The 24,985-nt window shown below is 35.3% G+C and overlaps 1 protein-coding gene across 1 annotated transcript in view; it reads right to left on the bottom strand.

The window, feature by feature from the left end:
* Nucleotides 1-24,985, bottom strand: part of LOC144297513 (uncharacterized) — a 49,790-nt gene that overhangs the window by 5,075 nt on the left and 19,730 nt on the right. Inside the window, exons 7-11 of the mRNA XM_077871793.1 lie at nt 14,930-15,001; nt 12,426-12,503; nt 11,888-11,941; nt 11,223-11,374; nt 10,717-10,770 (exon numbers count right to left, since the gene is read on the bottom strand). Coding sequence (XP_077727919.1) covers nt 10,717-10,770; nt 11,223-11,374; nt 11,888-11,941; nt 12,426-12,503; nt 14,930-15,001 — 410 coding nt within the window. The remainder of the gene's footprint in view (nt 1-10,716; nt 10,771-11,222; nt 11,375-11,887; nt 11,942-12,425; nt 12,504-14,929; nt 15,002-24,985) is intronic.

Below are 24,985 nucleotides of genomic sequence, written 5' to 3'. Positions count from 1 at the left end.
TTCATATCCAAAATATATAAGGAATCCTATGAATCAGTAACAACAATAAAAACCAAATAACCCAGTTAAAAAATGGGCATTTAATTAAAAATTTAAGTTAAAATTTTTTTTTCCAAAGGAGATTTATAAATCATCAAAAACCATATGAAAAGATGCTAATTATCACCAATGATCAGAGAATTACAAGTCAAAACCTCAATGAAATATCACTTCATATACCTTAGGATGGATATTATAAAAAAAATAAGTGTCGTTGATAAGGTAGAAAAAGAGGACTCTTGTACACTGCCGTTGGAAATGTAAACTGGACTGCCAATATGAAAAACATTATGGAGCTTCTTCAGAAAACTAAAACTAAAATAATATTATTATTATTTTTTAAAGATTTTTATTTATTCATTCATGAGAGACACACAGAGAGAGAAGCAGAGACAGAAGGAGAGGGAGAAGCAGGCTCCCTGCAGGGAGCCCAACATGGGACTCAATTCTGGGACTCCAGGATCACGCCCTGGGCCGAAGGCAGTTGCTCAACCGCTGAGCCACCCAGGGATCCACATATAGAATAATATTATGAATCAGCACTCTGACATATAGGAAAATACATAAAATAATTGAGAACAAGATTTCAAAGAGATATCTGTACACCCATGCTCACTGCAGCATTATTCACAACAACCAAGTGGTAGAAGCAGCCCAAATGTCTACTGATAGATGAATGGATCAAGAAAACATAATAGTATGCACAAAGCAATGCAATATTACTCAGCCTTGAAAAGGAAAGAAATTCTATCACATGCTTCAGCATGGTTGAGAGTCTCAAGCAATATGGTTATAGAAATAAGCCACACACATACACACACACACACACACACAATAGGAATACACATTCACATCAGTAGTGAAACTGATAGATCCAGAAGTAAATGGTGATTCCTAAGGGTTGAGGGGATGTGGGGGAGGGGAATTACTGTATTACTATAGCTAGCAGTCTAAACTGTGTGCTTAAAGTTGTTGAAGATGCATGATATAGTTAGATGTAAGATGTGAGATAAGTATGATTCCCACTGTATGACAGACTGGAGAAAAAGCTATAGAGATAGTGAAAAGATCAGTGGTTGACAAAGTTTAGTGGGGAAGAAAGGATGGATAGGTGGAGCACAGAGGATTTTTAAGGCACTGAAACTATTCTGCATAACTCCATAAAGGTTGATACATGTCATTACATATTTCTCCAAACTCATTCAATGCACAACATCAAGAGTAAACCTGATAGTACATTATAGTCTCTGGTTGATAAAAATGCGTCGATATAGGTTTATCAGATGAACCACGTCACTGAGGAATATTGACAGTGAGAGAGTCTATGCCCTACAGGTGCATAGATATATGCAGTAGGGGAATACAGGAAATCTCTTTGTCTTGTCTTACTTTTGCTATAAACCTAAAGGTGCTCTAGAAAACATTTTTTTAAGCATAGGTAATGTGAATATGGTAAATTTTATATTATGTGGCTTGGTTGCCAGAACTTAAAATATAAAATAAAGGCAAACAAAAAGAAGTGATCTTGACAGCAGGGAGAGAAAAACTGGCCATTATATTTAGGAAAATAAAATATGATTAACCATGCTCTCACCAGAAACAATGAAGAATAAAAAGACAGGGAGGGTCAGAGCTGAAAATACAAAGAAAAAAAGAAAAAGAAAAAGAAAAAAGAAAGAAAATACAAACCTATTCACCACACACACACACACACACACACACAAAAGTCCTCTCAAAGAAGTATAAACTCTGTAAAACAGTCTGACAAGAAAGAAGATCTACAAGGACTCCATGACAGACACAAAACCTAAGAGAATTTCTTCTTTATGGACCAAAATATTCCAAAATATTGGAAAATTATTCCAATAATATAATATTATTATATTTTTATTAATATATATTATATATAAATATATATATATTAATTCCAAAAATATTCTTCAAGCTAATATTATAGGTCACTAAATTGTAATACAAATCTACAAGAATGAATAAAGAATAGCATTAATGGTTAATATGTCAGTGAATTTAAAAATCTGTATGCATACTTTCCTCTTGCAATTGCTGGTACAGATAAGATTGTTTAAAGTCACCAATACAATACCATATGATTGGACCTATACCATATATGAATACAATCTTGTGCTGTTATATGGCACATGGAGGGGAAAGAAAACATTTTTTTAAGCATTTGTTAATTTTGGGGGTGCAATTTCACCAGTAATGGTTCATTTCATGTCACCAGTGTGAAATCATGAACATAGTGTAGGAAGATATACATAATTGGTATTCAGAAACCAGTGCCATCTGGCTTCAGTACAACTTTGTAAGAAGTACAGATTTCAGTGGCACCTGGGTAGATCAGCTAGTTAAGTATCTGCCTCTAGTTCAGGTTGTGATCCCAGTGTTCTGAAATTGAGAGCCCTGTGTTGGGCTCCTTGCTTGGCAGGAAGCCTACTTCTGCCTCTCCTTATGCCTGCTGTGCTCTATCTCTCTGTGCCAAATAAATAAATAAAATCTTTAAAAATAGAAATACAGGTTTTCCACTCTTCTGAAAATAAAGTGTTCCTATGAAACTTTTCCTAAGCTGAAATGGTGTAAATTGAAGAAGCAATTATGATTAATTTCCATGGAAAATTTGTTGAGCATTCCATGGTCCTAAAAAGAATCTCTCTTAGACTTTTCTGATGCCTTAAAATACATATTGCTAATGGATGCAATTGCTAATAGATGCACAAAATAAATTGAGATCTTGAAGCACAGATCTTCCAAAATACAGTTGAAACCTACCCTTGATATCAAGATGCTAAGTGTAGTTTCTGAGGAACTTGACAAGGTCATTCCCACGGCTTGGCACATGTACTACCTCTATAACAGCAAAACTAACACTGAACACTATTTTCACCTTTTTTTAGCATAAAAGCAAAAATCCCCTTCAGATTTCTGTCATTCAGCAAAAATTGGCACTAGCATAGGCCTTTCATCAAAGCAAAATGATATGATGCAAATTTTTGTAAAATTTCTATAGGCATATCTGTAATAGGGGAGGAAAAGAGATATGTTAGTGATAATTTATTTACAGAATTTAGTCAGAATTAATTTGAATGTTATGGTGACCAGTTCATTGTATATATGTGAAGAGTGCCATCAGCAAGATGGGAGGCTGGGAGGTCCCAATGGTCATCAACCTAGCAAAAAAATAGTAAAAAGAAAAACTAAACAACTTCAAACTAGAAATGGTTCAAGGAATGCTCTGGATAACAAAGAATCATCAGTATACAAAATCTAAAAAGAATTTATCATACTCAACACCCCAAAACTAAAAAAATCCAGTAAAGAAAGGGGAAAAGACATGAATAGACATTTCTCCAAAGAAGACGTACAAATGGCCAGAAGATACATGAATAAAAGCTCCATATCAATTGTCATCAGGGAAATGCATATCAAAACCACAATGAGAGAATACCTCACACTGATCTGAATTGCTAGCATTAACAACAGAAAACAAGAAATGATGGCAAAGATGCAGAGAAAGGGAAACCTTCTTACACTGTTGATGGAAATGCAAACTGGTACAGTCATCCTGGAAAACAGTATGAAGGTTCCTCAAAAAGTTAAAAATAGAGCTACCCTATGACCCAGCAATTGCACTACATGGTATTTATCCAAATGTTACAAACATAGTGATTCTTAGGGGCACATGTACTCCATATTCATAGCAGCAATCTTTATAGCATAATAGTCAAAAAATGGAAAGAGCCCAGATGGCTAGAATATCACACAGCCATCAAAAAGAATGAAATCTTACTATTTGCAATGACATGAATGGAACTAGAGGGTATTATGCTAAGTGAAATAAGTCAGTCAGAGAAAGACAAATACCATATGATTTCACTCAAATGTGGAATTTAAGAAACAAAACAGATGAATATAGATGAAGGGAAGGAAAAATGTAAGAAGACAAAAACAGGGATAGAGGGAAACCATAATGACTCTTAACTATGGAAACAGATTGAGGATTGCTTGAGGGGAGGTGGGGGGGATAGGGTAACTGGGTTATGGGCACAAAGGAGGGCACATGAAATAATGAGAACTGGATGCTATATGCAATTAATGAATCACTGGATTCATCCTCTGACACTAATAATACCATATGTTAATTAAATTGAATTTAAATGAAAATTTTTTAAAAAGAAAAAACAAAACAAAGAAGTATCAAAACCTGGAGCTCAAAAATCCAGGATTGCCAAATGGTAAGTAAGGAAATCATTTTACCAGCATGACTCAACCTTCCATTGAGGGCTGCTTTGCACTTTGAGGAATCTCCTCAGAGGGAGTCACCACATGGAGAGAAGTGGAACAGGAGAACTCAGCAAGCTTTACCTTGTGGACATCTGTAGTTTTTGCAACAGAGGTGGCCCACTGATGGTGACTCCACGTGATGGAGCAGAACAGAGTGCCCCCTCTACCCTGTAACTACTCCCAGAGCAGAAGCTATTGCTATGGGGAGACTGGTCTTCAGGGACCCCAACTGCTGCTTTTAGGGATTTGGCACCATTGCAAAACCACCCCACCCCCCACCACCATATACAAGATTAGGACTGCCTCTGATTTTTGTCTACTCCTAGTCCCAGGTTGGGGCTTTGTCTCAACATTACTCGGCGGTCTCTACTAACTTGAGCCCTGCCCCCACATCTTAAGACATGCCTTGGTTGCCATTAGGGGTGCATGCTGCTGCTGCCCTGAGTCCCATCTACTGGGTTCTTTGTCCTGACTCTGGGTCTTCACTGTAAAAGGTGCTTCTACTGCTTGAACCCCACTCCCAGGTGTGGACTCTGAACTGCCATTGCTAACAACACTAGTTTGTTGCTGCCTGGAATCTTTCCTCCACCTATGACAGTTCAAGCGTCTGACCCATCAATGCTAGGGCCACCCCTTGAACCCCTTCTCATAGGTTCCGTAGCAGTGCTCTGAGTCCTCATTGCTGGTAATACAGTATTGCATCACAAAACATACTTTCAGCTCCCACGTCATAGCATGAACTGTCACTTGGTGTTGGCTCCTAGAGCTCTGTGCCCAGCTCCTGGGTCTTGACACATGGCTTGAACAAACTACCACTGGATCACGCTGCTGCTCTCTTGTGATTGCTACTTGGGGCAGAGTTGAAACTTTGAAACACCATCTTTATTCTATACCTTGCTCCCTGGGCCTAAGCCCCCACTGAACCTTTTCATCACAGAGCCCATGTCACTACTACATTCTTCTAGCCAGCCAGAGTCATGGTGGTGAGCCCCTGAGGCCCAAATACAATTTCCACAGAATGCCTGCACATGCCTCCATGCTAGACACTAGTGCCACAGCCTTAGCAAATGAACTTGTACACCAACATGCAATCATTGTGGTAGTTCCATCTGTGCCTGAACCTGGATAATCAGTTCCAATACTGCTTTAAGGGCTCTGAGGTCAACATGCCACACCAGACACCAAAAAGGATTCTCTCAGCAAGAACTTCTTCCCAGGTCAAGACAGGAGAGAGTGGGATGATATGTTTAATGTGATCAAAGAGAAAATGACCTGTCAACCAAGAATATCTGATTCAGAATTGAAGAAGAGATAAAGACTTTCTCAACACGCCACAGGATGGTGTGTCAAAGTGTCAACTCTATCCGAGATGGCAGCCAGAGGAGAGCAGCAGTATGACTCCAGTGCTGGTCTGTTAAATCATTTGTCAGAAGACATTTTAACTATTAGACTGGCCTACAGAAATGCTAAAGTGAATTCTTTAAGTTTAAAAAAAGAGACATAAATATATCAAATGAGCACATTGTATACTTTAAATTTATACGAAGTCATATGCCAATTTCTTCTCAATTAAAAAAAAGGGATATATTGAATATATTTGTAAGGCCAATAGATCCTACTAAGGAAATAGCTTAAGAATATAGCTAAGAGGGATCCCTGGGTGGCGCAGCGGTTTGGCGCCTGCCTTTGGCCCAGGGCGCGATCCTGGAGACCCGGGATCGAATCCCACATCAGGCTCCCGGTGCATGGAGCCTGCTTCTCCCTCTGCCTATGTCTCTGCCGCTCTCTCTCTCTGTGACTATCATAAATAAATTAAAAAAAAATTAAAAAAAAAAAAAAAAAAAAAAAAAAAAGAATATAGCTAAGACATAATAGTGGAATTAAAATGGAATACTAAAAAAAAAAAATGGAATACTAAAATATGTTTAATATAAAATATGTGAGGTAGGGTGGAAGAGAAACCAAGACATAAAAATAAATAGGAAAATGGTAGACCTAAATCCAATTACCCCAACAATGACATTCATATGAATTAAATAATTATTGTAATCAAAGATAGAAATTGTCATCCTGAATGAGATTATGATTCATCTATATGTTCTCTATAACACACACACGTTAGACTCAAATGTACAAATAGGTGTAAGTAAAAGGATAGCAAAAGATCGACTCTACAAACATTAACCCCATAAGTGAGCAGAAATGATTATTCTAATAACAAAGTAGCTGTTAAAACAAGAAGTATTAGAAATTAAAAGAAACGTTTCAACCTATTAAGGCTGTCAATATAAGAGGAATATAAAGTAATTATAAACATGTATTATTCACCTAACAACAGAACCCTCAAACACATGAAATATAAGCTGACAGATGTGGAAGGTTAAATAAACAAAGCAATGAGCATAGTTGGATAAACTGACAGATGTGGAAGGTTAAATAAACAATGCAATGAGCATAGTTGGAGACTTAAGAGCTTTTCCATCAGTGAGTGAGAGAATAGTTAGCTAGTCACAGAATCAGGAGACCTATGGAAGACTGTCAAAGCACTAGGAACGATCTCTACATAACTGACATATATTGAAAGTGGTTAAGGTTATATATAAGGATCAAACATTTAAAGGATGGAAATAATAAAAATATATTCTCTGAAGACAAAGGAACAACAGAAAGAAATTTAAGGAATTTCCAAACATGTAAAAGATGACCCAACATTGAAAAATTTACAGTTCAAACATGAAATCTGTGAAGATGCCTTGTATTAGATGATACTAAATTGAGAATACATTAAAATTCTTAACATGGAACCAAAGTGGTGTTTAGAGACAATTCATACCTTCGTCACTGTTACTCAAAAGGAAGAATACTATGTATGCATGACCTGAGTAGCTTTCTTCTTAAGAAACTTTACAGAATGATCCCTGGGTGGCGCAGCGGTTTAGCGCCTGCCTTTGGCCCAGGGCGCGATCCTGGAGACCCGGGATCGAGTCCCACGTCGGGCTCCTGGTGCATGGAGCCCGCTTCTCCCTCTGCCTGTGCCTCTGCCTCTGTGTGTGTGTGTGTGTGTGTGTGTGTGTGTGTGTGACTATCATAAATAAAAAATAAATAAAATAAATAAACTTTACAGAGAAGAGCCAATTAAAGATATAGAAGGTAGAAATGATAAACATACATTTAGGTGAAAGCTGATTGTGAAGTATCAATAGTTAACTCATGCAAGCCCCATATGAATCAATGCCCAAATATATCCAAAATCATCAGCAATAGAATGGATGAATACACTGTAGTAGAATCAGACAGTAGAAGAGTAAGGAGTATGGACAAATTACAGCTTCATGCAACTATATTAATGAATTGCACAAGCGTAGTTTCACTTGAAGGAGTCAAAAATAAAGTATGCATACTGTATGATTCCATTTATATAAATGATTGGTAAACAGAGGTGAGAACACGAAGAGGCATTTTGCAGTGCTGGTAAAATTAATTTTCTTATTCTGTGTGATGATGAGACTTGAAAATTCAGCCATCTGTTGACATGCATTAAGTATGCATCCATCTGTATGTACATTATGCCACAGTAAAACTATCATAAGAGAATATTATGAAAATATGCAAACATATTTAAAACTATACATAAAATTGGAAAAATCCTACCAAATACAACTTATGAAAACCAAAACCAAAGGAAAAAAGAATATCAGAAGTGTCTTACAACTTCTAGCACAATTTTATCTGCAAAGCAGAATACTTTTTACAACCATTTACAGAATGTTTAGATGCTTATGAATGAAGAAAATGTAATGCTGATCAAATACCAAAAAGAAATCCTTGTAGGGAAGAAAAAAGTTGCTAAAAAAATATGTGTTATATGCATTTTGATGGAAATACTTTTAAAAAAAGAAATTACATGTTAGTGGCAATAAAAAATAGATTTGGACAATATGTAAAATAAAGGACTATGACATAAGTAGATTTATTGAAGCAATACCATGTTGGATGGATTTCCATTTGAAATTCCATAATCTTAATCCATCACATGAACAGAGCAAAGAAGATCAAATCATGTGATTTCTCTGATGCAGAGGCAACTGAAAAAACTAATATCCATTCTTAATTTAAAAATAAAATTTAGAAAGATAGAAATAAACAAGGAACATCTAGGCAAAGTTCTAAAATAGATACAATAACTGAAAAAGAACTGTTATGAACGTACTGTTTACAAAAATAATGGTTTTTAAAGTGTGAAATTGACATAAAAATACATAACAAGATTAATGAAACAGATTGGAGAGTACAAATTTATACATGCATATACATGGAATGGAGATTTCAACAAAGATGCAAAGTCAGTCAGTGGAAGAAGTATAATCTTTTTCAACAAATGTTGTGGCTGGGCACTGGGTGTTATATGTAAGTGATGAATCACTAAATTCTATACCTGAAACTAATATTGTACTGTATGTTAACTAACTGGAACTAAAATGAAAACTTGAAAGAGAGAAAAAAAAACAAATGGTTGTTGAAACAATTCAGTATCAAATCATATTAATGTTTATATACATTATACTATAAAAATGTTAAAAATTGCTCATACATGAATGTAAACTATAAAATTTCAAGGAGATGTATTAGGAAAAAACACACCACTTAAAGAGGGACAAAGATTTCTTAGAACACTAAAAACATGATCCATAAAAGAACAAACTGATCAAGTGTAGTCCATCAGGATAATTTTCTCTTTGAAGAGAAAAGAAAGATAAATCATAGACTTCAGAGAAAATACAAATCATACATCTAATAAAAAAGCCTTGCTGCCAGGATACATAAAGAATTCTCAAAATACAATAATAAAAATTAAATATATAACCAAAATATTTTAGTAGTTAACTTCATCAAAAAAACATAAATGGATGGGTAATGAGTACGGGAACAGATACTCAACACTGTCAGTCTTAGGAACATTCATATTAAGACCACTACAAATCAGACTTCCTGTTCTGGAAAGATAGAGAAGATAAGTTTTTCACTATTCCTCCCATCAAATAGAGCTGAACCCCCTGGATATGACAACATGAGAAGATTTAGACAAGTGATGAGAAAGCTAACAGAACTGGGCACTCCAGATGCAAAGAATGACATGGTGGTGAGCACCCTGGAATTTCTCTTTACCTCATATGTTCCAGACTGGTGCCAGAGAGGCTGGCAACCCAAGGGCACCTGTAGGTACAGAAAAAGTTCCCAAAATGTTTTTTGTCTCCAGTCAAAATAACAGAAAAAAGTCATGCTAGAAGGACAGAAAATTTTTAGATGCTATGTGCAGTATTCCAAATGAAAACAATGGACTATTCAGCAAAAATATCACTTTGGAATGTAGGGGAAATCAAGACATTCTCTGATAAAGGAAAACTAAGAAAATGTGTCACTCCAGTCCTACTCTGAAAGAACTGCTAGGGGAATTATCTAAACAGGAATTAAATGATAATGGAAGGAATCTAGGATCATCAGGAAAAAGAACAAAAGACAGAATAAAACTATCCTTAGGTCTAATGTACTTTCCTTCACCTCTTGTGTTCTCTAAATTGTTTGCTATTTGAAGCAAAATTATAACATCCATGTGACTCTCAATATAAGTAGAGAAATATTTAGGAAAATTATAAATAGAGCACAGTAAAGGAATGTAAAGAAAGGTACGGGTCTATATTTAAATCAAAATGCTGTGGGTTGTGAAAGACTGTGGATTGTGATAGACTGTATAGACTGTGATATATGTATATATATGTATATTATATATGTATATATAATTATCTAATGATATCTAGTGTCTAGTATCTAGTATTTATATTATAAAGCAGATTAGATCATATACGGACATATATGCAGGTTTATATATATAAAGTTATTTATGAAGAAAATATCTACTTTGCTATAAATTATACTCCACAAATTAGGTCATGATGTAGAAAACTGTAACCTTTTATTTTATCTCACAGCATCACAAAAAATAAATTCCCAATAGGTCATGAACCCTATTTAAGAGTTAAAAAATAAAGAAATAAAGATAGATAAATCCTGGAGAGTAACATAGGAAATTATATTCATGTCCGTTGACTGACTTCTGAAATCAGTCCAAAGTAACTACTAAAACCCAAAATGATAAATTGGACCAGAGTAACATTAATAAATTTTTGTCATTAAAAGACCCCAATTTCAGAGTAAAAATGCAAGTCACAGAGTCAAAAATCCATTTGCATCTTATAAACTCAGAAAAGAGCTCATATCTAAAATATTACAGGAACTTTTTTTTTTTTTTAAGATTTCATTTATTTGACACAGAGAGAGCACAAGTATGGGGAGTAGGAGAGGGAGAAGCAGACTCACTGTGGAGCAGGGAGCCCAATGAGGGACTGTATCCGAGGATCCTAAGATCATGACCTGAGCCAAAGAAAGGCAGACACTTAACCAACTGAGCCACACAGGCGCCCCTAGAAGAAGGACGTCTAAGAAGGAAAAAGAAGACACCATCTCATAGAAATGGGCAAGAGACATATTCAAGCACTTCTCATCTCACAAAAGAGAATATTCTAATGATTCACAGCCCAGAAAAATGGTGTTATAGAATCACCAGAACTTATTAGAACTTATCTAATCACTCAGGCTACTGAGTTTTAGAACAAGGGACTATTTTGTATAACGTGTATTTACACAATAAACTAGAGAAATATAGGGATAATTTCATATACTGAAATATATACGTATATGTGACCATGTAATTTCATACTAATGCTTAGAGGAAAATAATCCTCATATAATTATTAATTAAATTAAATTAAATATAATTTAACTTTTAAGTTTTTAATAAAATCTGGAAACATTTGAAATCTTACCATGTCCTCTTCATCATCTATGCAGAGCAGGTTAGAGTTGTTAGAAGCACAGGATGCCAAACTCTCATTCCATGGTTTTCTTTCAGTGCTAATGTAATAGCAATGGTTGGAATATGTAAACCACTCTTTCGGACAATGACCACAGTGATAAACTAAAGAAAGATTATAAAATATCATCCAAAAGAAGTTTGAATATTAAGAAATTCAAATTAAGTTACATACTTGCATATGTATACATACCCATACATGCTCACAGAATGGTATAAATAGAACAAAATTGGCTCATACACTCAGCAAAGAATGGCTGGTCTAGCATTCCCTAATGTATATGTTCATATAAAGCAAACACACAAAAATATCCATTTCTACATGACCTGAGAGTTTACTGAATGAAATTACTATTTAAAAATAGTAAAATGATTCATTTCTTACCATGCTATAGCAGGAGTGAAATTAAGGTAACAATGGATATGGAGATTTAAATGAGTATTTATTCAGATTGTTCCATTAAAAGTAATACCCTCCTATAATCATTATTTCTGAGTTTATTACATGATTTTCTAATTTATTTTTCCATAAATAATCCATTGTCATCTTTTCCTAGGCTAAGATAGAGATAAAATAGAAATTATACTAACAACAGAATTTTGAAAATGATGTTGTACCTCTCTGGTTCCTTGTTTCCAGATATGTCTTATTTTGCTTCAGTCCTTTAGTAGCTAGAAAATTTAAAGCAATCCTCTTAAAACTTAATATTAAACTAAATAAATCATATGATTCGAGTTTCTTAGTTTGAAATTTAGTGTATTGTTTAGGATGAGAAAACTCTGTAATAAAATTGATCTTACCAGTTAAAAGTTAATAAAATGATGAACACATGGGAAAAAGTATTTCAAGCCTGAAGAACAAACCTCACCACTCCTACAGTATTTGATTTAACTAATCTCAAGAATTAATTTGTATATCTCAATAAGGCCTCTTCTATAACTTGTTGAGGTATGAAATCTGAACATATTCATAATAATCTTTACCTTATTGTTATTTCTAATGTGACAAATCCAAAATAACCATTCCACACTTAGCATATGGGCATTAAAATGAGATAATACAATTCAATAATGTTATGCAATATTTCAAGGTATAACGGGTACTGATGATGATCATTAAAGTGAAAAATTCCTTTGTAGTCATTCAAACACTTACAGAGAATACCAGCTATTGTGACCACAGTGGACATCAAGACAAGGCAGATGATTCCCAGGATCCCAGCAATGAGCTTCTCTGGACATAATGGTAAATATTAGGAAGAGAAATGAAAACACTGACAAAGGATGGATGGAAATAATCATTTAGGAAATTTACATACAAGAGAACCAATGATGCACAAGGAGTCACATATAAAAACATGGCCCCCAAACTGTATCGACCATTGTAATCTTCTCTCAGAATATATCGTTGCAGTTGCAGTAAATCTATTACCCCATAAGATGTGATAAAGACCACAAATTACAATTCCTGAACACAGTTAGTTCTCAGTTTCAATTATAGTACCATATCCCTACTCCACATTCTGATCCTCACAAATGAAAAATATAGATCATTCCCTACTTGTTCACCTATGCCCCTGCACCCCAAGAGTACATCCTAGAACAGTTATGCTGTGTGTGTAGTGAATGTTTTACCTTTGCAGTGGTAGTACTTTCCATTCTCTTGAAGATCCCAAGAAGCATTTTGAAGATTTAATTCTGCATAGGTTATTTCCTGCTCAGTTACTGAAGTGGAACACTTAGTGCCCTTAGCTTTCATTTGCTGTCTTTTTGAGTTTTTCATGATATTAAGTTCTCCATAGGTAACCCCTTGGTTATTCATCTCTTCAGGTGAGTAGTGGCAGGCACAGTGCTGAGTGGAACCGAACTGAAGGACTTGATGAAGAGTATATGTAGTGACAAGACTGCTAGGACAGTCACACGGGGTGGAGTGTAGGGTGAGTGAGTTCATTTGCAGTTGAACAATGTAAAATCTGGTACTAATTTCCTTACATCTTTGAAGAACTGTTTTATGATAGAATAGGTATCTCTACAATGACGTTCTATGTTTGACACAACAGTATTGACTAAAAAATGTAAAGCAATAAAGTTGTCAAGGAGAAAGCAATTCAGGAATAATATTGTCCTTAATATAAGGTCAGATTGCACAGAAGCACTTCAATGGTAGTAGAACAACTGTATTAAAATTAAAATGCTGTATCAGAAAAAATGCTATACCAACTTTTTGGACAATTTTTAAGTCCATACTGGTTAAAAATTGAGTGCTCTAAGATTAAGGAATACTAGTTTTAGCACAAGTAGGAATTTCCTGTAGCAAATGACTTTTATTTTGGACTTATATTTCTTTACTAAAGGGTAATGCAGTGCTATCAAGTGAATTTTTACTTTGAATAATTGTTGAGTTATGAGAAATCATTAAATTTTAAAAGAAAGATTTTATATTTTGAAAAATGTCACAACACGTAAACTTCTTAAACCTGAACCATATTGCAAACAAAAAAACAATAAATATTTTTTGAAGTACTTATTTAACACCAGAAATTGACATTGATTTGATGGCAAAGACATGAAACCATGAAATGATAAATACAAGTGTAGATCTTTTGGAACAAAAGATAAAACAAGTGTAGATATTTTGGAACAGATGGAACAACACTGTTGGTACAAACTTCTAGAAACATCTATGAATGTCAAAAGCTGTGAGGGTGGTTTAATTGTATACAGAATTCCAATAAATTAAATCAATATATTTTCATAATTCAGTCAATGAACTCTCCAGTCAGGGAGATCTGGAATTCCTCGTAGCTCTCAAACTTACAAAGTATGACCTTTAACAAATAACTTCCTGTCTAGCTATCTAGTTTTTACTAATCTAAAATGGGAATTAAAAAAAAATTAAAAAAAAAATAAAATAAAATGGGAATTAAAATATGTATAAAATAATATATATAAAGCACTTAATACTCCACCTGGGTTTCTAAGCTGTCAGTTATACATCATTTATTTTGATTATTTATAGCAGAATAGTCACATTATCAGTACTCATTCATATCCTTTAAACCATGTAACATAATTCACTAGATAGAGGTGTCTTTCAGTATTAAATAACTTCTTTTACTAAAACTTATTCAACTTTTTAAAAAGTCTTGATTGTTTATACTTAAATTCAAATTAGCATTTCATAGAACGTGCCTCATTTTGCTTTTTATGAAAAATCAAAGCACTTCATCTAAGCAAATGTATGAAGAGTTACATTTGATTGTGATTTGATGGATTCATTTTAAGAATCAATTTTTAAAGGCTCAACTAAATATAAAAAATTTATCTGATTATATCTATAACTAATGAAAGTCCAAATTGAGTTCCTTGTCTTGATGCTTATGGGATCTCATTTGAGTTATCTTGATTTGCAAACAGTTTGTGCCTGTGTATATGCATTTACTTACTTCTCCTCAGGCAAGAATTTGAATATTTTAAGAAGTTCTCCAATGTATTTCAAATTCACTTTTGTTTGTTACTCTGAATTGCTGGAATAAAGATACCAATGTTCTCTGTGATTTAATTATATATTAATTGTACCTCAGTTGCACCCCATCCAGCATTTGTATCTCCCACTAAATGAGGTGTCTAGGAGAGAGACAGGGCAGTAGTGACACATACCTTCTGTTGGCCAGTCTTGCATCTTCCAGTGGGAGGTCAGACAATATCTGTGGTCTTCACAGACTGCCGGCCCTGTGAGAACCCAGAGTGAGGCAATAGTGGAAAAAGTTGATTTCTCATCAATGTGTCACTTAAAATTTGAACAGGAAATTCTTACATTTTGAAGACACTTTATCTCATCACACACGTTCAGAATGTCTGAGACTTTCAGCTTGTAGTGTGTCATTTAGTTTGTCCCTTGGTAAGTACCTCTGAGAAATTGTTATGTTCCACAAGATATTGAGGTCAGAGACTTGGCCACCCAGGCTGTCACTCACTTCCATCTGATTCACAAACACGGAGGACTTAGGCCTTATGAGAAATGTCCTAGATGTTTAAGTTTTGCTTTTAAACAAGGTTGCTAAATCTTGGCATTACATTCTTCTTTCTAATGCTCTTGCCATGTCACATTTATTATACTGAATATATTTTAAAACCATCATCCAGTGACAGATATTTAATGATACTTGACACAAATTTTGAAGACTTGCTATAATCAATTTTATCTCTGTTGCAATGACATCAGTTTCCATACTTCTCAATTTTTGACTTTGTTAATATACCTGCAATTAATTTTTTTGTTATTTGTAAGTAAGTTATTTATGTTTCTGCTTTAAAAAACTAAATTTCTGTGTGAAGGAATAAAATTGAACAATAGCATCATACCAGATTTGAATATTAAATAATTATTTATATTATTATTTATTCATCCTTCAATGATAATTGTTGCTTGTATTTTGATAGGAATATTTGTTGTAAATTAAGAAAACCCTAAGACTATGTAGGGAGAAAAACAAATGTAATTTTTGAAAATTTCACCTCACTGAAAAAATTGGGAGAGGCCAGAGAAAGTACTTTTAAAACACAATTAAATGACACATGAACATCAAAAGAAATAAAACATTAAATCTAAATTGCTTAATTTGCAGTAACGGAAATCTTTTCCTGTTTTTTACACTATTGGAGTTCACTTGCAAATAATTTTTAAGGAAATTTACATGTGTATTTGCCTGGTCTGTATTTCTGTGTTTTGTTTCATTCTGTTTTATTTTTGCAAAACTGAATGACAATTATATTTTCATGTATTTATTTTTAATGATGGACAATTGACATACAATATTATATAGTTGTAGTATAAACATAGTGATAAAAATTTATATAGCTTCTGATACAACCATTATGATAAAGCTCACTACTATTTATCACCATAAAAATTCATCCAGCATTACCCACTATATTCTGTATGCTATGATTTACATTCCTGTGACTTATTTATTTTATGACTGAAAGATACCACATACTTCCTTTCAACTGTTCAGAATTTCCACCCCACTCATGGCAATCACAACTTTTATTTCTCTACATATGAGTATATTTCAGTTGTTTTTTGTTTTGTTTTGTTTTTAGATTTCACATTACTAGTTAAATCATGAATTATTTGTCTTTTTATGTCTAATTTAATTTAGCATAAAACCCTGTAGGTCTATCAATATTGTCAAAATGACAAAAAAATTCATTCTTTTTTCATTGCCAAGTAATAGTCCAGTGTGTGTGTGTGTGTGTGTGTGTGTGAGTGTGTGTGTGTGTGTGTAGCTGCTATTTATGCATTTATCTATAGTTGGACACATGGGTTGCTTCCATATCTTGGCTATTGCATGTAATGCTGTAATAAATATATGGTAGTTATATCTCCTCAAGTGAATGTTTTCATTTTCTTCAAATAGATACCCTGAAGTGGATTTTCTGCACGTTATGGTATTTTGATTTTTAATTTTTTGAGGAACCTTCATAGTGCTATCCATTGTGACTACACCAATTTAAATTGCCACCAACAGTGCACAAAAGTTATCTTTCTCCACATCCTGTCTAATATTTTTTATTTCCTGTTTTTTTTTTTTGGTTCTGACGTGTGTGAGGCGATATCTCTTTGCAGTTTTGGTTTACGTTTTCCTAATGATCAGTGATGTTGAGCATCTCTTCATGTGTCTTTGGCCTTTTGTATATCTTCTTTCCAAGGATATCTATTCAGGTCCTCAGCCTATTTTTTTTAAATCTCTTGTTTTTGTTCTTTTGGTGTTGAGATGTGGGACTTCTTTATATATATTGGATATTAACCCCTTGTTGATATATCATTTGCATTATATATCATATGAATTTGTTACATTTATTAGGCTGCTTTTTTGTTTTGTTGAAGCTTTCCTTGATCAGCATAAGTTTTATACCTTGATGTTATTTATTTTTCATTTTGTTGCCCTTACCGAAGGAGATATATCCAAAAGAGTAAAATTAAGATTTATTTCTAAGATTTTGTCACCTATCCTGTCTTTAGAATATTTATGGATTGGGACCTTATTTCTAGATCTTTAACTTATTTTAGGTTTATTTTTGTGTATGATGTAAAGAGTGGTCCAGTTTTATTCTCTATCACATAGTCCTCCATTTTTAATACACCATTTACTGAAGACTCTTTACCCTATTGTCTATTATTGCCTCCTTTGTCATATACTTATTGACCATATAAATACAGGGTTGTTTCTAGACTTTGTATTCCATTTCTTTTATCTATATGTGTATTGTTGTGCCATACTGCACAAATTTCTACAGCTTTGTAGTATAGTTTGAAATTTTTAAAATTTGTTTTTATTTAAGTTCAATTTACCAAAATATAGTATAACACCCAGTGCTCATCTCATCAAATGCCCTACTCAGTGCCCCACATCACAGTTACCCCCACCCCCGGACTGGGTCCCCTTCCATAACCCTTTGTTTGTTTCCCAGAGTTAAGAACGCCTCATGGTTTGTCTTCCTCTCTAATTTTTCAGATACCCTCCTTTCCCTTATAATCCCTTTCACTATTTCTGATATTCCCCGTATGAGTGAAACCATATGATGATTGTCCTTCTCTGATTGACTTATTTCACTCAGCATAATACCCTCCAGTTCCATCCACATCAAAGGAAATGGTGGGTATTCATCTTTTCCGAAGGCTAAGTAAAATTCCATTCTCTCTATATATATCACATCCTATTTATCCACTCCTCTGTCAAAGGACACTGTGGCTCCTTCCACAGCTTGGCTATTGGGGACATTGCTACTATGAAATATTGGGGTGCAGGTGTCTTGTTTCACTACTCTGTATCTTTGGGGTAAATCCTCAGCAGTGCAGTTGCTGGGTCATAGGGTAGCTCTATTTTTAACTCTTTGAGGAACCTCCATTACTCTTTTTCAGAGTGGCTGTACCGGTTTGCATTCCCACCAACAATGCAAGAGGGTTCCCCCTTCTCCACATCCTCTTCAACATTTGTTGTTTCCTGTCTTGTTGATTTTCACCACTCTCACTGGTATGAGGTGGTATCTCATTGTGGTTTTGATTTATACTTCACTGATGGCAAGTGATGTGGAACATTATCTAGTATGCTTTTTGGCCATGTGTATGTCTTCTTTGGTGAAATTTCTGTTCATGTCTTCTGCCCATTTCATGATTGAATTTTTTGTTTGTTGGATGTTGAGTTTAATAAGTTCTTTATAGATTTTGATACTAGCCCTTAGTGATATGTCATTTGCAAATATCTTCTCCCTTTCTGTAGGTTGTCTTTAGTTTTGATGACTTTTTTTTTTTCTGCGCAGAAGCTTTTTATCCTGATTAAGTCCCAATAGTTCATTTTTGCTTTCATTTTCCTTGCCCTTTAGATGTACCTTGCAAGAAGTTATGGTGGCCAAGTTCAAAAAAGGTTGTTGCCTGTGTTGTCCCCTAGTATTTTGATGGATTCTTGTCCCATATTTAGATCTTTCAACCATTTTGAGTTTATCTTTGTGTGTTGTGTAAGAGAATGGTCCAGTTTTATTCTTTTGCATATAGCTGTCCAATTTTCCTAACATGATATATTGAAGAGACCATCCTTTTTCCGGTGGATATTCTTTCCTGCTTTGTCGAATATTAGTTGACCATAAAGTTGAGGGCCCATTTCTGGGTTCTCTATTCTGTTCCACTGCTTTTGTACCAGTACCATACTGTCTTGATGATCACAGCTGTGTACACAGCTTGAAATCTGGCTTTGTGATGCCCCCGGCTCTGGTTTTCTTTTTCAATATTCCTCTAGCTATTCAGGGTCTTTTCTGATTCCATACAAATCTTAAGATTATTTGTTCCAAATTTCTGAAGAAGTTCATGGTATTTTGATAGGGATTGAAATGAATGTGTATATTGCCCTGGGTAGCATAGACATCTTCACAATATTTATTCTTCCAATCCATGAGCATGAAATGTTTTTCCATCTCTTTGTGTCTTCCTCGATTTCATTCAGAAGTGTTCTGTAGTTTTTAGGGTATAGATCCTTTACCACTTTGGTTAGGTTTATTTCTAGGTATCTTATACTTTGGGGTGCAATTGTAAATAAAATAGATTCCTTAATTTCTCTTTTTTCAGTCTCATTGTTAGTGTATAGAAATGTCACTGATTTCTGGGCACTGATTTTGTATTGTGCCACATTGCTGAATTGTTGTATGAGTTCTAGCAATCTAGAGGTGGAATCTTTTGGGTTTTCTATGTACTGTATCATGTCATCTGCGAAGAGGGAGAGTTTGACTTCTTCTTTGTCAATTTGAATGCCTTTTATTTCCTTGTATTGTCTGATTTCTGAGGCTAGGACTTCTAGTACTATGTTGAATAACAGTGGTGAGAGTGGACATCCCTGTTGTGTTCCTGATCTTAGGGGAAAGGCTCTCAGTTTTTCCCCATTGAGAATTATATTTGCTGTGGGCTTTTCATATCCCTATCCCTACACTTTGAAGAGTTTTAATAAAGAATGGATGCTGTATTTTGTCAAATACTTCCTCTGCATCTATTCAGAGGATCCTATGGTTCTTGTCTTTTCTCTTATTGATGTGATCTAATATGTTGATTGTTTTACAAGTGTTGAACCAGCCTTGAATCCTGGGGATAAATCCCACTTTGTCATGATGAATAATCCTCTTAATGTACTCTTGGACCCTGTTGGCTAGCAGCTTGGTGAGAACTTTTGCATCCATGTTCATCAGGGATATTGGTCTATTATTCTCCTTCTTGGTGGGGTATTTGTCTAATTTTAGAATCGAGGTAATGCTGACCTCATAAAACGAGTTTGGAAGCATTTCCTCCCTTTATATCCTTTGAAACATCTTTAGTAGAATAGATATTATTTCTTTTTTAAACGTTTGATAGAATCCCCCTTGGAAGCCATCTGGCCCTGGACTTTTGTGTCTTGGGAGATTTTTGGTGACTGCTTTAATATCCTCCCTGGTTATTGGCCTATTCAGGTGTTCTATTTCTTCCTGTTCCAGTTTTGGTAATTTGTGGTTTCCCAGAAATGCATCCATTTCTTCTAGATTGCCTAATTTGTTGGCATATAGCTGCTCATAATGTGTTTTTAAAACCATTTGTATTTCCTTGGTATTGATTGTGATCTCTCCTCTTTCATTCATGATTTTATTAATTTGAGTCTTTTTTCTTTTTAATAAGGCTGGCTAGGGGTTTATCTATCTTATTAATTCTTTCAAAGAACTAGCTCCTGGTTTTGTTTATCTGTTTCACAGTTCTTCTGGTCTCTATGTCATTGAGTTCTGCTCAAATCTTTATTATCTCTCTTCTTCTCCTCGATGTAGGCTTTACTTGCTGTTCTTTCTTCAATTCTTTTAGGTGTGAGGTTAGCTTGTATACTTGAGTTTTTTCCAATTTTTTGAGGGTTGTTTCTATTGCGATATATTTCCCTTTTAGGACTGCTTTTGCTGTATCCTAAAGATTTTGAACAGTTGTACTTTCATTTTCATTAGTTTCCATGAATCTTTTTAATTCTCTAATTTCCAGGTTGACCCATTCATCTTTAGTAGGATGCTCTTTAACCTCCATGTTTTTAAGTTTTTTCCATATTTCTTCTTGTGATTGAGTTCTAGTTTCAAAGCATTGTGGTCTGAAAATATGCAAGGGACAATCCCAATCTTTTAGTATTGTTTGAAACCTGATTTGTGATCCAGTATATGGTCTATTATGGAGAGAGTCCATGTGCACTTGAGAAGAATGTGTATTCAGTTGCGTTTGGATGGAAAGTTCTGTATATATCTGTGAAATCTATTTGGTCCAGTGTATCATTTAAGGCCCTTTTTTCTTTGGTGATGTTCTGCTTAGAAAACCTGTCCTTTGCTGAAAGTGGCATGTTGAAGTCTCCTACTAATAGTGTATTATTATCTAAGTATCTCATTACTTTGGTTATTAATTGATTGATTTTCTTGACTGTTCCCACATTAGGAACATAAATATTCATGATTGTGAGGTCTTCTTGTTTGATAGACCCTTTAAGTATGACATAGTGTCTCTCTTCATATTTTACTACAGTCTTTGGTATAAACTTTAATTTATATGATATGAGGATTACTACCACAGCTTTCTTTTGAGGACCATTTGAATGGCAATTAGCTCTCCACCCCTTCATTTTCAGTCTAGAGGTGTCCTTAGATCTAAAATGAATTGTAGACAATATATAGATGGGCCTTCCTTTTTTATCCAGGCCAATACCCTGAGTCTTTTGATTGGATCATTTAGCCCATTCATGTTCAGAGTAACTATTGAAAGATATGAATTTAGTGTCATCGTATATTTATTCAATCCCTGTTTTTGTAGATTGTTTCTTTGGGCTCCCTCTTTCTTTTACAGGATCCCCCTTAATATTTCTTGCAGATCCGGTTTGGTGGTCACATATTCTTTCAGTTTCTGCCTATCCTGGAAGCTCTTTATCTCTCCTTCTATTCTGAATGAGAGCCTTGCTGGATAAAGTATTCTTGACTGCATGTTCTTCTCATTTAGTACCTTGAGTATATCCTGCCAGCCCTTTCTGGCCTGCCAGGTCTCTGTGGAGAGGTCTGCTGTTTTCTGATATTTCTCCCCATATAAGTTAAGAATATCTTATCTCAAGCTGCTTTAAGAATTATTCTCTTTATCTTTGAAATTTGCAAGTTTCACTATTAAATGTCAAGGTGTTGAATGGTTTTTATTGATTTTGGGGGGTCCTATCTCTTGGATCTGAAAGTCTGTTTCCCTCCCCAAATTAGGGAAGTTCTCAGCTGTGTTTTGTTTAAATATGCTTTTGGTCCTTTCTCTCTCTCTCTTCTGGAATCTCAATTAGACGTATATTCTTCCTTCTCAAGCTATCATTTATTTCCCTAAGCCTTTCCTTGTGGGCTCTTACTTGTTTTTCTCTTTTGTCCTCTGATTCAGTCCTTTCCATCAACTTGTCTTCTAGGTCACTCACTCTCTCTTCCACCTCATTAACTCTAGCAGTTAGAACATTTAGTTTGGATTGCATCTCACTTAATCTATTTTTAATTTCTGCCTGATTAGATCTCAATTCTGCAGTAACAAAGTCTCTAGAATCCTTTATGTTTTTTTTTCCAGAGCCCAGTCACTTTGTAATTGTACTTCTGAATTGAATTTCTGACATTATATTTAAATCCATATTCTGTAACTCTGTGGCAGAAAGTATTGTTTCTGGTTCTTTCTTTTGTGGTGAATGCTTCCTTCTCATTCTTTTGTCTAGTGCAGAGGGGCTGTATGAGTGAGCTGAGTCAAAAATATCAACCATGACCTAAGTAAAATACACCCTAGATGATTCTGAAGAGATCAAAGATCAGAAAATAAAAGAAAAAAAAACAGACTAAATAAAACAATAGAACCATTAAAGTGAAAGCAAATTTTAAAACAAAGTAGTAAAAATAAAAAGCCAAAAACCAAAAACAAAGAAAAAAGGGGGGGGGATGGTGGTGGTGAGGAAGTGGTAGTGAAGAGACACTGCAGTGTACCTGAGGGGTCCTAGAGGGTGATCCTCTTGGTTCTGAGTGTATTTTGTTTGTATGTTAGAAGATGCTTAATCCCAAGTTTATATAAACCAATAATACTTATATAAAGACCCAACATTTACCACAAAAACATAAACAAAATAAAAGATGGGGACAGAATGGGAAGGGAGATTATAATCTCATAGAATGAACCAAGACGATGTTCCACTTGGTTCTGGGTGTATTTTGTTCATGTTTTAGAAGGCACTAACTTCCCCCATTGTAAAACAAAATGAGGCAGAAAAAACAAAAAACAAATAGCCATATCTTGTATATCTCCCCAAATTAAACTGAATATGTTGAAGGGAATCCAGAAGTGAAAAATATCTAAGACATGTAATTGTAGAAATATGAAAGTCAAAAAGGAAAAGAAAACTTAAAAATGAAGAGCTGGTAAAATATTGTATTTAAGCTGGGAAAAATAAATATTGGACATTTTTAGTCTGATATAAAAATGAGTCGTAATAGAAAAAGAAAGAAAAAAAACCATCTTGTTCTATTGACTATTTTCCCACAGTCCTGGAGCTTTCCAGTGCTGCTTGGTCAATAAACTTGCTCTTCCTTTGTTCTTCCAGCAGCTCTTCTGGGGGAGAGGTCAGCTGTGCTGATTCTCAGGTGTCTGTCCCTGGGTAGAGATGCCCCACCCCTTTCCATGTGCTGGGCTCAGTGTGAGCTGTTTATCCTGTGAGGCCTTTGTTCACATATAGTGGCCCCTCCTCAAGGTGAAACAAAGAGGAAAAACAAAAATGGCGGCAGCTAGATTTCCCACTCTGGAGTCAAGCTCCCCACAAGTAACTAATGCAGTCTCCTAGTCCATACTAACCTAGATGCTCCTGGTGGCAGGTGCAGGTGCACTGATCTGCACAGCTTGTGGGACACCCAGAAGCAGAAGAGTTCTTGCTTTCCTGTTTCCTCCCCACCTCCATCTGTCCCAGAGAGAATGAAGGATCGCTGGCTTTGTCCGCTTGAGTGCCCTGGGATCCGGGGGCCCCTTGCCACTAGACCCAAGCTCCCAGGGACCGCCTCTCCCAAAGGGAATGGTGTACAGCCACCTCCATCCATTGCCAGCCTCTAGGGTAATGGCAGCTCTGGAGTCGGCCCACTTAACCAACTGGCTTCTCCCAGATGCCCCCAGAGGGCTGTGGCACTCTAGCCCTTTACTGATACTAGTTTGCAGTGAGTTTCTCCCGAGCGCCCCTCCTCTTATAGTGACTCCAAGAATCTTGAGGCTTCACTGTCCCTCCTGCAATTCTGTCCAATTTTCCTGCTAAGCATTTTTCTGTCAGGGAAAGCTCAGGTGTGGATTTTTAAAGTTCCCACTTCTCCAGGTCAGGGCTTTCCTGCCCCGAAGGCTTTCACCACTCTATCTTAGCTCTGCTAGTCACAGTTCCCCTCCCCTAGTTTATTCTTTTTATTTTTTCACCTTCCTACCTTGTTAGAAGTAAAAAGTTTTCTCTCTGTAGCATTTTGGCTATTCTCTCTTTAAATCTCAGGTCAAAATTGTAGGTGTTCAGGATGTTTTAAAAGTTATCTAGGCAAATTTGTGGGGCCCAGTGAGTTGAGGACCCCCACTCTTCCCCCATCTTGCCCCTCCCTACTATGTTTGAAATCTAAGAGCATGTTACTTCCAGTTTTCTTCTTTCAAAAGATTGCTTTGGTATTCAAATCTGGTTTGTCTGATATAAGTATTGCTGCTCCTGCTTTCTTTTGATCTCCATTTGCATGATAAATGTTTCTCAACTCCCTCACCATCAATCTGTAGGTATCTTTAGTTTTAAAAAAAACAAAGTCTCTTTTAGGGAACATATAGGTGGATTTTGTTGTCTTTTTTCTTTAAAAGATTTTATTTATTTATTCATGAGAGTCAGAGAGGGAGAGAGAGAGAGGCAGAGACACAGGCACAGGGAGAAGCAGAAGCAGGCTCCATTTGGGGAGCCCGGCGTGGGACTCGATCCTACGTGGAGGATCCAGACCTATGATGTGGGTCTCCAGGATCACTCCCTGGGCTGAAGGCAGAGCTAAACCACTGAGCCACCCAGGCTTCTCAGGGATTTTGTTTTCTTAATTAATCCTGACACCCTATATCTTTTATTTGGAGCATTTCATCCATTGAAATTAAAGTAATTCTTGACAGAAATGATTTATTACCATTTA

This window comes from Canis aureus, chromosome 25 (assembly GCF_053574225.1).
Source record: "Canis aureus isolate CA01 chromosome 25, VMU_Caureus_v.1.0, whole genome shotgun sequence".
In the NCBI taxonomy this organism is placed as follows: Eukaryota; Metazoa; Chordata; class Mammalia; order Carnivora; family Canidae; genus Canis; species Canis aureus.
This window is presented reverse-complemented; position numbering and strand designations above follow the sequence as displayed.